At 42.6% G+C, this 14,038-nt stretch overlaps 1 protein-coding gene across 1 annotated transcript in view; it reads right to left on the bottom strand.

The window, feature by feature from the left end:
* esamb (endothelial cell adhesion molecule b) overlaps positions 1-14,038 on the bottom strand; it is a gene marked incomplete at its 3' end in the record, with an annotated part of 30,961 nt that overhangs the window by 3,994 nt on the left and 12,929 nt on the right. The window contains exons 2-4 of the mRNA XM_079272440.1: positions 3,095-3,240; positions 1,782-1,983; positions 1,179-1,334 (exon numbers count right to left, since the gene is read on the bottom strand). Coding sequence (XP_079128566.1) covers positions 1,179-1,334; positions 1,782-1,983; positions 3,095-3,240 — 504 coding nt within the window. The remainder of the gene's footprint in view (positions 1-1,178; positions 1,335-1,781; positions 1,984-3,094; positions 3,241-14,038) is intronic.

Genomic DNA, 14,038 nt, shown 5'->3' with positions numbered 1-14,038 from the left:
TTTCATGTTTTGAGTCCGAGGACTTTTCTGCCATAAAGAGATAAGGGGCCAAAGATCAAAGCAGTTAAGTCAATACTCAATCAATCAGGCTAAGTCCCGCCGTTGCTCAGAAACAGATGGTGCTCTCTTTGCAGCGTCATCTGGAAACAAACATCTCCCAAATAATGCAACAATGGAAGCATGCAGGAGCAGAGCATGCACACTGGGAGAGGAGCATGCCGTGGTTTGATTGTCTCAATCTTTAAAGAGGATTTTGTGGCGCATGTTATGGCCTGACCAAGGATCGTCCTCTGAGGTGCATCTGCAGCATTTATGAGGAAAGCCCACTGCTGCGTCTGGGACTGATGATCAAAGAATGTGTCCTGACAACAGGGATTTAGCATCATCTGCATGTAAGGAAGGTGCGTGACATTTAGCCCTGCTCATAAACAGGCTCATAATCTCTCTATTGTTTTTGCTTCCGTTGGACACGTATCTATGTTAACGAGGAAATGAGGCTGGCTGGCAATAACCTGACTAAAGACAAACGTTGCTCCCGCTGTCTTTTCTCTCCAAAAACGACGCAATTAATCGGGTAGAAATGTGACTAAAAAGGTTGCCTGAACAGGACACAAGGAGCCGGTGTAAGATTTGCCGCAGTTGTTGTGCAAGCGTTCCTCAACCCCAAAAAACGAATGAAAATTGCAATTCTTTAAAATCTGCCTTTGTGCGCACTTAAAGTGCTTTCATGCAGAGGAGGTAAAAGTACTTTTTTTTTCAGACATAAGTAGTCCGTGTGGTCGAAGGGAACCAGCATTTAGTCTGATAGTCAAAACTCAGAGGAAACAAAAAAAACGGAAATCACTCCCTACACCACAGCGTGCTGCTCGTTAAGCTTAATTACTGTGATGGTGTGGTAATGAGGGGATTTAAACGAGCCGTTTTTGCAGAGACAATTCCTATGATAGAAAAAAGAAAGAAAAAATTGTTGAATTACATGTTTTAATGCTGCAAGCAACACAACTCTACATTATATCTGGATGACTGCAGGGATATCACAACCTGTGCAAATAAAACTAGACCAATAGACACGACTCAAAGCACAGTAAGTAAATGTGATGTTTTTTTTGTAATTTGGATGAACTGACCATTGAAGTATAAGAGTGAACATCTTGGTTATGTGCTGAGAAAATACTCACTCTGCATTGGGGCGAAGAAGACCTCCGACATGGGTGCAGCCTTGGTCCATTTGTACTGCGGGACAGGTTTTCCATGACTGGATTTACAGCGCAGAGTCACGTTGCCCTTCACCACTGGGCTTCCTGTCAAGGTGCACACTGGGGGAGAAGGAGGGACTGTCGAGAGACAGACGGACAGAGTGTTAAGATAAGAACACAGGATCCATAAGCTTATCATTAACATTAAGATTATCATTAACTTATCATTAAACGTCAGGTTTTAATCCACTGCAAACAAAGTGGAGATTTTATTTTTCCGGGGCTGCAGCCCTACTGCTTGAAATTAAGAAAGAAGTTTTGATCCCACATTGTTTCCATCTGTTGCTGGAGGATGACATAATGACTTCAGATCCAAGTGAATCCCTAAACAGCAGATGAATAACAGTTGGACATTGCTTGCTTTCATAAATACATATTTAACAGACCGGTCTGATCCGAAATCCTTTAAAGCGTTTACTTTGCCTGAATTTCCACCAATCCGATGGAAACTGCGTGAGCCGTGTGTCACGGACCGCTCTGATTAAATCTGACCTTTGAAGTTCCTCTGACGATGTGGTCTGTTACCTTTGACATTTAGGTGCATTTGTCCGGAAATGCCTTCACTGCCGGGGACGATGACAGAGCATAAGTACTGCCCGGAGTCCGACTCCTGGGTGTTGTTGATGTAGATGGAGAGGTTGGCTGAAGGCATGGCCGCACTGAAGCCCACTCTTTTGGTGAACTCGTTCTGGCCGCGGCTGATTTTGCCTAAGCTAAAGTTTATCACCTGAACAGAAAGAAACGCATCCATTGGTGAAACTGCACATCATTGGCCCTGTTAATTATTAATACTCAAAACTAGATCAACATTTCTGAGTCTGACACCTTTTATGAAATAAAACACATTCTTAAAAGAAGGCGCTAGAGAGACTTTTCTCTCATTTGAGTGAAATATGTATATTTATTTTGTCTGTGGCCATATTAAGATGTGCAGATTAACCATATAACAGACATCAACGTCCTTCGTGAAGATAATCCTGACATGTACAGATGATGGATGTGGAATTTTAGCCAGATTTTCTGTTTGAGATAAGCTTGCAGGCGTCGGACACTGAAATTGTTTAGATTATATTAATCATGCAAAAGACCCTACACACTCTGACTGACACACACACACACAGTACGTGCAAATATGTACAGTTTCATCAGCAATTCGTGTCACGTCAAGGAGGTGCATCCCTTGTGGCATCCCTTCCTGAAGGACATCCGTCTTTCCGTCCACTATGAGTTAGATATCAGCAGTGGTGGCAATAAATCTAATCTCTACAGATCACTGGGTTTATCAGCATGTATACATTATGTCATGCAGTACAAAATGACATCAAATTCAGAGGCAACATATGCCTCGTAGTACTTGGTCTTGTTCATAAATAATAATTCCTCAAACACATTTTTTAATTGATAAAGTACGTAAAAAGTTACTTAAGGTTTGCTGTTCTTTGCAAGGCTGCAACCAACAATTATTTTCTTTACCAATTTGTCAGCCAATTATTTTCTCGATGAATCTATCCCAAAAAAAGGCAGGTGACAAATCTTACTAATAGTTTAAACTCAAAGCTATTTTAAATTAAAATGATAGAAAACAGGAAAGCAGAAGAAAGCTAAACCAGAGAGCTCTCTAGCATTTATTCTAGAAAAACAACTTCAATCAATCATCAAAATAGTTATCCATTCATTGTTTTTAACTGTCATATGTCTTTGTTTTGAAGGTACAAGACTTCCATGATAGTAGTAGTAGGACCAGCAAACACACTGTTCTTTATGTTAATCCTTTAACGAGTCAGAGCAGGGTCAGCCAAACAGCAGATCACTGCAGACTGATGCTTTGACCTTCTCACCTGCTTGGATTCTTTTCCCGTGAAGTGCCAAACCACAGAGTTTTGGGAAATGTCCGAGATGGGGCTGTACCAGGCATGTAACACCACCATCTGGCCCTTGACCACCTCCATCTGTCCTCTGGGGATCTCCACCTCTTTGGTGTCACCTGGAACAACAACAACAACAACAACACCCACAACAGGACCGGTTAATCACTGAGCTCATCCTGTGTCACGCGTCAATCGTATGTATAGAAATGTTTGTTTGTGTTATTTCATTGAAGATTTGTTTTTGTCTTTGCATTCCCAGCTCCCATGCGTTTCATTTATTCATTTTTTTTAGTTATTAATTCAGCTACTGATTATTTTGTCAATATAAAATTTGCCAAATATGACATCTTCAAACATCTTGTTTTGTCCCAACAGTCAAAAACCCCCAAAATAATCAGTTCAAGAAAAGCAGCTAATCCTCACGTGTTTTATGTGTATTCCTTTTCAAAATCAAATCAAATGAAATATTGATAAACAAACATAATTAATGACACGGAAGTTTACTCTGGTGGCTGTAGATGTCTTTGTTGGAATGTGTCCATTTGTACAAAACTGATCAGACAGAAGAAAAACATAAAGCGACATTGCAAATTGTAAATTGGAGAAAATCAATAACCCAAATGAAATTCCTAACTGTGCCATCAGCCAATCGGATCAGTTCTAACCACCAACAACCTCAGGATCAGTCTACTCCCCTTTGACATCTTGCTCGTTTTGCTTCTGTACGTTCAGCGACCCCAAACCAAGGAGGGCAGACTCATCACATCGTATGGAAGCAGCCAAAGGAGACTTACGAAGACATGCGCTTCAGTTGTAAATTTAAATAAAGCTGCATTTGAATTAGATGATCGTCTGTTAAAGTACATCTTCATGCATTTTACAGATAATAAATGCAGGTTGTTTATGTCTGCATGTCATATTCCGTTTGCTAAATGACTTCAGTCTCAATTATTTTCCGGACACAAATAACGCTCGACACACAAAGCAAGTACATTTGATTTCAGCTTATCTTAAGGATAGAATGTAAGGAGAGGGCAGTTTAGGCGCATGGATTATGAGGGGTTTAAGGACTCATGCCTGCAAATTCCAAGAAAGTACAAAGCACCAGACAAGAAAATGCTTAATATTATTTTCATATCGGGAACATGAGCAACAAAAGGAAGGAATGAATGGAAGAAGACAAGATGTCCAGCTCACAGGGTGTCCAGTCACCCGACCCGGACAGTGGAAGCGGGATCAGCTGATCCCCGCAGTCGGTGTCCACTTGTGTCTCCAGTTTGATTGGTGAAAAGAAAAAAAACTGAGGCAAAGAAAATAGTGTTCTTGCCACTAAATCCTTCCACGGCAGAAAACAGTGAGAAGTGTCCCTCATGTGCTCAGATGGATATTTGGATAAACGGAGAATACACAGAGGAAGAGAGGGAGCGTTATGATCCATAGCTGGCCAGCTGAAATCTCCACATGTGTTCAGACAGGCACGCTACCTTCTCCACGCTGACAGCACGTAGAGGCGGGAGAATTAGGAGATTGGATGTGGGGCTGGGCTGAGTGTGCATGCGAAGAGTAGAAAAGTGTGTGTGTGTGTGTGTGTGTGTGTGTGTGTGTGTGTGTGTGTGTGTGTGTGTGTGTGTGTGTGTGATTTTAGAGCAGAAAGCACCAGAGAAAGGGAGAAACTTGTTTTTTGAAACTATAGGTTCGCTGCGGTGACTCCGGGCACTGTGGAGCTCCTGTCCGTTAATTTCTGAATCTGGTAAATCCTGCTGACTAATCCCAAAACAATCCCCGGCTAAATCCTCTCACCTCACGTGAGCAAAAGAGCTCAGCGGGACATGGATATGATCTGACACATGGTCGCTTCAGCCACCAACGCTGCGGGCACCACCATCACCATCATCATCATGGCCACAGCATTTACATTCAATGAACGAAGATTAGCAGACCGCTTTGCTTTACATTTAATCATTCATGTCATGCGACGCTTGTGGAGTCTGCACGGTATGAGTTTGAAATGAGGCATCCAACATGTGAGCAAAAGATTCACTTAATAAAAAAGGACATTTTTCTAATCATACAGTAGATACTGAACGATAACCTTTTCTTTAAAAGTGCAGACAAATTAGTCTTCCTTCCTACAACCCCGCCCCAGCACTCAGAACCAACATGTGGATGTGATGTTACGGTCACACTGTGGGTAATAAATACTTTTGTTTTTGCAGAGCGATCGGACTATAAACAGTGTTTCAGGGAGATGCTGCTTTTTGTCGGTGGTGGGCCGTCAGCGCCAGCAAGGCCTTCTCTGCTGGCCTAAACAGAATCACAAAGTTATAGCTATTTTATAATTTTTCATAAATACACGACATGTAATGTCATTTATAAAAATATTTTTCTCATTATCAGCTCAGTTTTAAAGAGCAGCGCTGCAGTGAGTTGCAGTGTGCGCTGTGATTGGTCAGTGGGCGAGCACGTGACTGTCGTGAAACGAAATTTAAGGAATCCAGCAGAGTTTCGTCGGAGTAGTGAGAGTTCAAATTGAAAGATATGGAAGAAATAAAAATTTTTTGCATTGTGCTTGGTGTCGTTTTTTTTTTAACCTAGCTTTGTTTTTTTAACACTCAATGGCTGGAGGAGGAGAAACATATTTGTGAGTTGGGATTTAACCGTGGGATTAAACCCTTTGTCAATAAAGAAAGGAGGATGGAGTTTGTCTTTAAGTGATCAGCATTTGGTAAATCAACTGCGTTTGTTTTTTTACATCCAATATCTGAATGGCCCTCGAGTGTGTAGCAGAATGCGTGTTGCTGCTGTTGTTTTCCCGTTAAGCTAGTTTAGCATAGCCTCCCAGAACACGTGCTGGGCCTCAGCTGTTTTTTGTTTTTTTTGTTCCGGGTTCAGAGGTCACAGCCCGTTATCTCCTACATGAGCGCAGAAAACATTATATTTCCCACAATTTAAGCTTCTGCATTTTCCAAATGCACTAGTATTGTTCAAACGTATTGTTCAGTTCGTAAGCCGCGTACCGAACGGTTTAATACGAATACGTGTGTTCAGCTGCAGGAAATGCATGGCCCGCCACTGCATTTCATCGTCATGCAATAGTGTACACAACATGTGGATGGCACATAATTGTAATAATAACTTCTCCCTTTTCAAACACAGTGAGTGTTACAGTAAAGTTGAACCTGCCAGGACGATCGCACTGAAATAGGAAACCCATTCTTGTTGTTCACAGAGAGCGTTATGAGGACTGTACCCAAATGTGTAAATTAAGAAACGGATGTTTTCTAGATCAGCCGTGTTGCTTCGAGTCTAGAACCACGCTAGCTGCTTTGTGAGTCTGTACTTTAGCAGTGACGCAATGTAAAGATATAGTGGAGTAATAGCAATTCTATCCGCCAGCTCCCATGTTGACCAGATATGATCTCAACTTTGCATGTGGCGCTTTCTCTCTTTGTTCTACAGATTAGGGTTATCATATCATAAGCTTTACAGGTAGTTGGTCATAAACCAAAGTACTGGACACATTTTAAATTTCTGGCCTGATGATGAGACATTATAAGCATTAAACATTCAAAAAAGTCAACAAAGTTATTACAATTACTCCTGAGTGGGGTGTGAATGTCTGCATCAGATGGATTAGATATTTCAGTCCGGACCAAAGTGGTGGGCCGCCATTGCTATTCATAAAGTGAAAATCCATGGCAATGCTGTCATCATCTACACATGATAAGATGTCAAAGCCTGCGAGACATTAATGCAAAAAAAAAATCATTCCTCTTATCATAAAACATGTCTTCATATCCAGCATTTCCTCATGTCACAGGACATGCATGCGTGAGATTAATATCTTTATCATCACCATCGTTCCTGCAGTCGCCTGCTTTTTCATGCATAACACATAGCAGCTCAATCTCTTTTTTTTTCCAGATTTGGAACATAGTTTTTTCCTCACAAATCCTGTTCGCGCTCCGATTTCATCTGCAGGAGCTATTGTGATTGCTGTGAACCGGCGTGCGTACGCTGTAACAATTATGTAACGACACGGAGGGAAAAGGCCACGTTCGGGATGAGGCTGCGGTTGTGTCTACATGAAAGCTCTCCTCGTGTAAATGCTATAAAGTGCTGAGGAGGCCGATTAACATGCATTGTGTACCGGAGACACAATCAGAAGGGATCAGGTTCTTCTGTAGGTCGATGAGTTCTTCATGATATTGATGACATTCCATGATGAAGCCGGATAATGCCCCTGTTGTCCCCTCACTACTCTTGTGCTTCTTTGAGCGGGTTTATCCTCAAAACTGTGTCATTCATTTGTTTATTAAATGAAGGAAAATCTTCACTAATCCGTGGCTGTCTCCATCTGGGATGTGTGTGTGTGTGTGTGTGTGTGTGTGTGTGTGTGTGTGTGTGTGTGTGTGTGTGTGTGTGTGTTTGGCTGCAGACAGAGACAGATTAAGGCAGTTCAAGATGTGGATATGAAGTCAATTAAAATCCTTCAGAACAGGAAAAAAAAAAAATTGCAAGAAGAAAATCAAAAGTTGCCGACAAAGAGGATGCAGATATGATATGCCTCAGTAAACGGTCCTAATTACATTTTTGCCAGAGGCGGTCGTTCAGCCTAACCACGCTTTGTATCTGCTAATTGGATTCCTCTCTTTAAAATCAATGGTAGTTTTTTTGTTGTTTTTCTTTCCTGCAGGGCATTCTGGCTTTGAGATATTGCCGAAGTCTCCGCTGCAACAGCAATTAAAACGGCCGGGCTGCCGGACGCGCACAGACCTGCAAAGACTCATCAAAGAAGAGTCGACCCCGTCATGCACATCTGGAGCTGGGGCGCAATTAAGAGATCACATGCGAGTCTGCTGTGGTGCCGTGAGTCGCCCATAGGGGGCAGCACACTCATGTGAGAAAACAGATCCCAGATAAAAGCACAGTGGAAATCTTGTTATCGCCAGTAATCTCTGACTCTACGACTCAACGAAGCAATATATTAAGCGTAAACTGAGGCAACACAGGTTGATGGTGTAAGTGAGGGTTTAGGGCAGGTGTATCCAAAAATAAATGGGCATCTAGTTTATTGCTGAAGTACGTGTGATTTGCATGTCTAACAAGGCCATCTGATTGTTGTGATGTTCACAGTAGAACCCCGCCACCTTGTGGGCGGAACAAGGATATAGACAGTCAGTCAGCAAGACCGCATGAACAGCGTGTATATGAAGCTCGGAATAAAAGCCTGTTGCAGTGAATCAAGTCGTTGTTCGTCTGGGTCATAATTACAATATAGAAACATTACAATTGTGACCGTGTTGTGATCGAACGAAGGATAAAAAAGTGAGTCCCTCTCTCGATGCCCTTGGGGAGCCTGTGTGAAGCTAGAGGGCTGGTTAAAGAAGATCACTTTATCTTTAACCAGCCCCACTCTATCTCCCCGAGTAATTTCTGCCTCCACTCGTCTCTCTCTCTCTCATGCGAGTCCCTCACTGCAGCTTAAGCTTCAGCTGAGGCTCAGATTTACCCTTCATTTACACCTCTGCCCCTACACTTTTCCCCATCGATACAATGGGGTGGGCCTGCCGCTTTACAAATCTCCTGATAATCTTGAGCAACGACAGGGCCGAGAGGTTAAAGGCCTCAACAGCGTCCAAGTGATGCTGTAAAAGTCTCAACTTTGAACTTACAGAAAGTGTTTCATGTTATAATACCTATATCGACCAATCCCGTGTTCTTGTCAGTAACACGGCTGATGTGCACGAAACAATGCTCGTCTGATCTCTACGGCGTGTTTCGTCTGTGCCGAGCTGGGATCTGTGTCAGAGCAGCGACAGCAAAGTCTTAAAAAGGACCCCATAAACGCCGAGCTGTGCAGAAACAACATAACAACATAACAATGAATTATTTAGGCGTCAGATTTCTTGTCCTCGTTATAAATCGTTCATTCGTCTCGATGATAGCTGGATGACCTTCGGTTTTGCTTTTATTAAGGAATTGAACAAGTGAAGAACAAGTGTTCCAAATTCGTTTGATTCAGAATGAGGACAGACGTGAACGAAGAGTACAACTGAACCAAAAAAGTAAAAAACGGGGTTGTTGCCTGACTTTTTGACAGGCAGGATGAGGAGAAATATAGGACAACAAAATAGCCTTGTTGCTGTAAAGGGCTGACCCTACAGGCTTCAAACAGATGGTGCTTCAATAATAAATATTTGGGGAAGGCTCCTTTAAATTGGATTACATTAGTGTAATCTCTGCAGCTATTTTAAACCATTTGGAGTGTGCTATCTCATCACAGTCGCTTTAATCCCCCTTAACTTTTGATTGTGGTTAAATTGATTCTCCTCGCACACATGGCTCCAAACTCCCACAACCTCCCTCTGGTTCCCGCCGCAAACTCATCGGCTTCCACTCGCGCACGCACTCGCACTCACACACACACACTTTGTATTTGTTGTTTACAGTGTCACCTTCAGGACACAGGAGATCTACCAGCCCACTCACGACAGGAAAGTGTCACTTTAAATCAGCGCTGGAACTGCTTTACTGAACTTCGTGGAAGGATTTCTGTGCGTCACTGACTTTATGGCCACGGTTCAGTTTGAGACTGATGTAAAAAAAAACAAAAAAAACCCAGAATTTAAAACATTAGCATCTAGGTTGGTAAGGAGTACTGAGCATGAAGTAAACATAAATGCTTCTGGTCCATTTCAATTCACACGCAGTTGTGAGAGACCTGAGGGTGAATAAAGAGAAACCTCTTATTTTGAAGGGCTTGTAAAATCTGCTGAAGCTGTCAGTTTTCTTGACACAGAGGCTGATCATCAACAATAAAATGATGCTAGCCTACTTTAGATTAGGCCTCCGAGTTGTAGCTACCAACCTGCATTTTTTAAGGATATCATAACCGATCACAGCCACTTCAAAAGGACGGCCTTACACTTGTCCTTCGATCGGTAGGAGACTGCTGCAGACTCATGGGGAAGAGCAAATATAAACCAACAAATCCATTATTTTCTCATAGCTGACATCATTTATAACCTTCATTTCCTGAGCATTAAATCATCAGAGATACGATTACTTCCGTCACAACCTCTTAATAATCATCTTTCTTGACAAACAAAGCAGAGACCACACATTTAGTTACAGCACAACTGTCTGAATGTGTCTCGTGTACTTTCCCTCAAGGAGTCCACTACAGTTCATCAACCTTTCGACCATTTTTACACACTTCCTGTTCGATCTCACGTCACGGTGTTTTCTGACACGATTCTGCAGGTAAAAGCCACGGAGGCATGCGTGCTTGTGTTCATGCTGAACGCCTAACATGTCATCTTCCAGCTCTGACATCCAGCACATTTAACCACAGTGCCCTCGGAGCTAAAAGGAAAAGTAGGAAACAGAGGAACCGGTTTCTAGTGAGCGAGGGAAGGAGGGAGAACACACACACACACACACACACACACACACACACACACACAGGGCATATAGGTGTTTATGTGGGAAAACAAGGGCTCTTATTGTGGTGCAACTTATATGAGTAAGTTGGGGGAAAGGTTTACATCTGTGGGTATTAATTTAACGCTGTGGAAAAAAACCCGTAAGACAGTGAAGCGGCTGAACAACAAGTAGCCGATGCCAGTGGCCTTTTCATCCCAGCTGTCCATCACAAGCCCCACAGTGCCCTTCCTAACTCCCTTCCCCTCCTTCTGCAGCCGGCTCCTGGGTCCTCGTGGCAGGAAATGAAAGGCAAACTGAGCTTAAATGGGTCTGCAATGTTGCGCCACGACAGAGCCCACAACCACCCCGCCACCCCTCACACCGTCTCGGGTCTTTGAAGAAGATATTTATAAACCATTAGTGTGGCAGCGGGCCGAGGGTCGGCTGGTTTATCTCCCAGATCTGTCATGTGTCACCAAACACGCAGCGGGCCGCGCTGACAGAGTGACAGAGCGAGGGCCGATATGGCCGCCGCCGCACACGTCCAGGGTCGCACTCGCCGGCTTACGCCTCGCCGCTTCACTGCCTGTGGGACACGGGGAGGGCTCAACGCAGCGAGGCTGTAATTAAGAAGTGGAGTGATCTGATTTCATATTTTCACTGAGCTCTCATCAGAGAGGAGATACAGCGCGAGGCTTATAATCTGTATACAACAACATCAAACACTCAAATGCTTCCCGAGTTCATCATGGGAGAGGTGCAGCGTACGAGTGCTTTTGGCATCGTCGTGCAACATCTGGAGCGTCAAACAGCTCCCTCTGTGTGTTTGTAGGTGTCTGGTGACTGTCTGTTTAGAAAGGAGTAGTTTGACTTTTTTTCTTTTTCTTGCCAAGTTAGTTGAGATCAGCCAGGATACAGCCAGTTACCTTACCTTAGCATAAAGACATGTTGAAGGCAACAGGTTGAAACATCTCAATCCAAATCATCGCCGATCCCAGTTGACATTGGGATTAGGCAGGGCATGCCCCGTCGCCCGCTTGACCACAGACAACCATCGACACTGGAAGATTAAGAGTCTTCAATTAACCTAAGCTGCGTGTTTTTGGACTGTGGGAGTAAGCCGGAGAACCCGGAGAGAACCCACGCTGACACGGGGAGAACATGCCAAAGCCAGCTAGCTGTTTCTCCCCGTTTCCAAGGGGGATAGCTAAGCTAACCAAATCCTGGATGTAGCTTCATGTTTATGCAACACTCATGGGAGTTTTATCAAATATTCTTATCCAACTCAAAGCAAATAAGTATATTTAAAAAAAAACGCCATTAACGGGGACAGAGAATTAACCCAGATACTGTAACATCTCGTCTAGTCTTTTGCCCGTGTCAGTTCCCACAGCCAGAGCTACTCCCAAAGCCCAGGTATAGATTTATGACGTGAAATCCATACAACTTACTTTGAGGTAACTAATCAATATGATTCAGCGGGGTTCTTTTCATGGATTGAGCCATCTGTTGTAAACCTGATTTAGTGGTGGGAATGAAGCAAAACCATAAAGTTGTGGGCTGAGAAACCAAAACAATAAGCGGAGAAATACTAAACCTGAGGGGGTGTCGGACAATAAATCTCTGTACGTTTGTCACTACAAGCGATGCTTTTTAAATTACACATTCATTTGATCGAGCTCAACTTTCTTAAACATCTGATATCCTGAGACTCAAAAATTTAACTTGAGATGTTCTATAGACAATACAGGTAAGGCTGGATTTGTGGACTTACAAGACCTCTGCTTATGTATTTATAAATTCCAAAACAGTTTTCATTGAGAAAGTAAATCTGTCGCAATAAAAATAATGTTCAACCAAGGATATAAAAGAATGTGTTTTCAATTTAAGTTCAGAAAGTAAAACACAGCATTTAAAAAGATTGTTTTTTTTAATTAATAATTAGATATAGTGTGTATATATATATATATATATATATATATATATATATATATATATAATATATATATATATATATATATATATATATATATATATATATATATATATATATATATATATATATATATATATATATATAATATATAATATAGTCCCTTTGGAGTGCACTACTCTGAATCAGGTCTTGGTCACATTGAAACTAGAGTGACGCACATGTTCACCGTACATCTTTACCTTAAGCACAGAGATGAGGTTATTAATAATTACCATTACCTGGTGCAGAAGCCATTACATATGAGAAATCAATATTTAAAAACAATCATAATTATAGACTTCACTGCACATATAATAGAGCGGGGGGGGGGACTTTATAATATGTGACGTCTTTAGAAGAACAACAGCCTTAAAGTTGGAGCTGCTGAGTGCTTTGAGATGAAATCAGGACTCGGGCTCAGCGGGTCAGGAGAGTTCTGCTGGTTCTCATCTCCACCGTACGTTACATCCAACACCCCTGATACACACACATGAACCCACGCGCCCATCTACAGTAGGTGAAGGGGTCCTCGTTAAAAGGTGAACGCTGCAGCTGTGAGCCCAGAGGAGAGCTTAGCCCGTCATGTCTCCCACCTGAGCCGCTGCTCCGCTCTCCGCTTTACTCCGAGGACACGTTAATGGGGTCAAGTCCATTTTGACGAATAGATCCATGACTTTGAAAGCTCATGAGACCCCAAAATATCCTAATAACGTGATGTTATATTAATGGTTTTATTGCTCTGAAATGTTATCGCTGTGTTAATCTTTTGTTGGACTGAATGTGGCCTGAGCCCTAATGTTTACTGTAACAGGTGTCTGCTGTGAGACAAAGGAGGAGTAATGGAGCTCAAAACTGTTAATTGAATATTACGTCTGAAAATCGAAACCGAAATACAGACGCAAAGTCCCAGTTACATTGGATCTTTAACGGTTACTTTACCTTTCCCCCCCATTTCACCCAAATGACACAGCTGGTACAGCTACCTCAGCGCAACAAACTGCACACACACACACACACTGTACAGTAGCTAAAATCGCAGCTGCATGGTTACCCAAGAAAAGAAGTGAAATAAAAAGATATTTTCCCCACCAGGTTAGCAGATATCTATTTCTCTCTACAATGTTTAGACTTGGGAGTCAGAAACATCTGGTTTGGCAGCTGAAGATATTATGAGATGCCATAAGAGCAACCATTATACAATTAACGCATGTATACAATGAGTTGTTGACGTGCAGATCCCAGCAGCAGTCGCTGCTGTACGGTGCTGCAGTGGCCGCGTTAGCAGCCAGCTACAGTCATGTATGACGTTTTACCGCTGAGCCAAGTGGGCTGTAGATCGTGTGTTTGGCACGCTCGCAAATCACAGGCATGATTAATGTGGCGCAGTGATATTGTACAAGTCATTTCGCTCTTGCTCTTACTTCCCCTGCTGTGCATTACCTCGCTAATGTGACATTGTATTGATCCCCGTAGGGAAATGTTCTCTTGCCAGCACGGCCTAAGTGCCGGGT

The sequence above is a fragment of the Melanostigma gelatinosum genome (assembly GCF_949748355.1).
Source record: "Melanostigma gelatinosum genome assembly, chromosome: 7".
Classification (NCBI taxonomy): Eukaryota; Metazoa; Chordata; class Actinopteri; order Perciformes; family Zoarcidae; genus Melanostigma; species Melanostigma gelatinosum.
The sequence above is the reverse complement of the archived record's forward strand: the minus strand, read 5'-3'. Positions and strand labels throughout refer to the sequence as shown.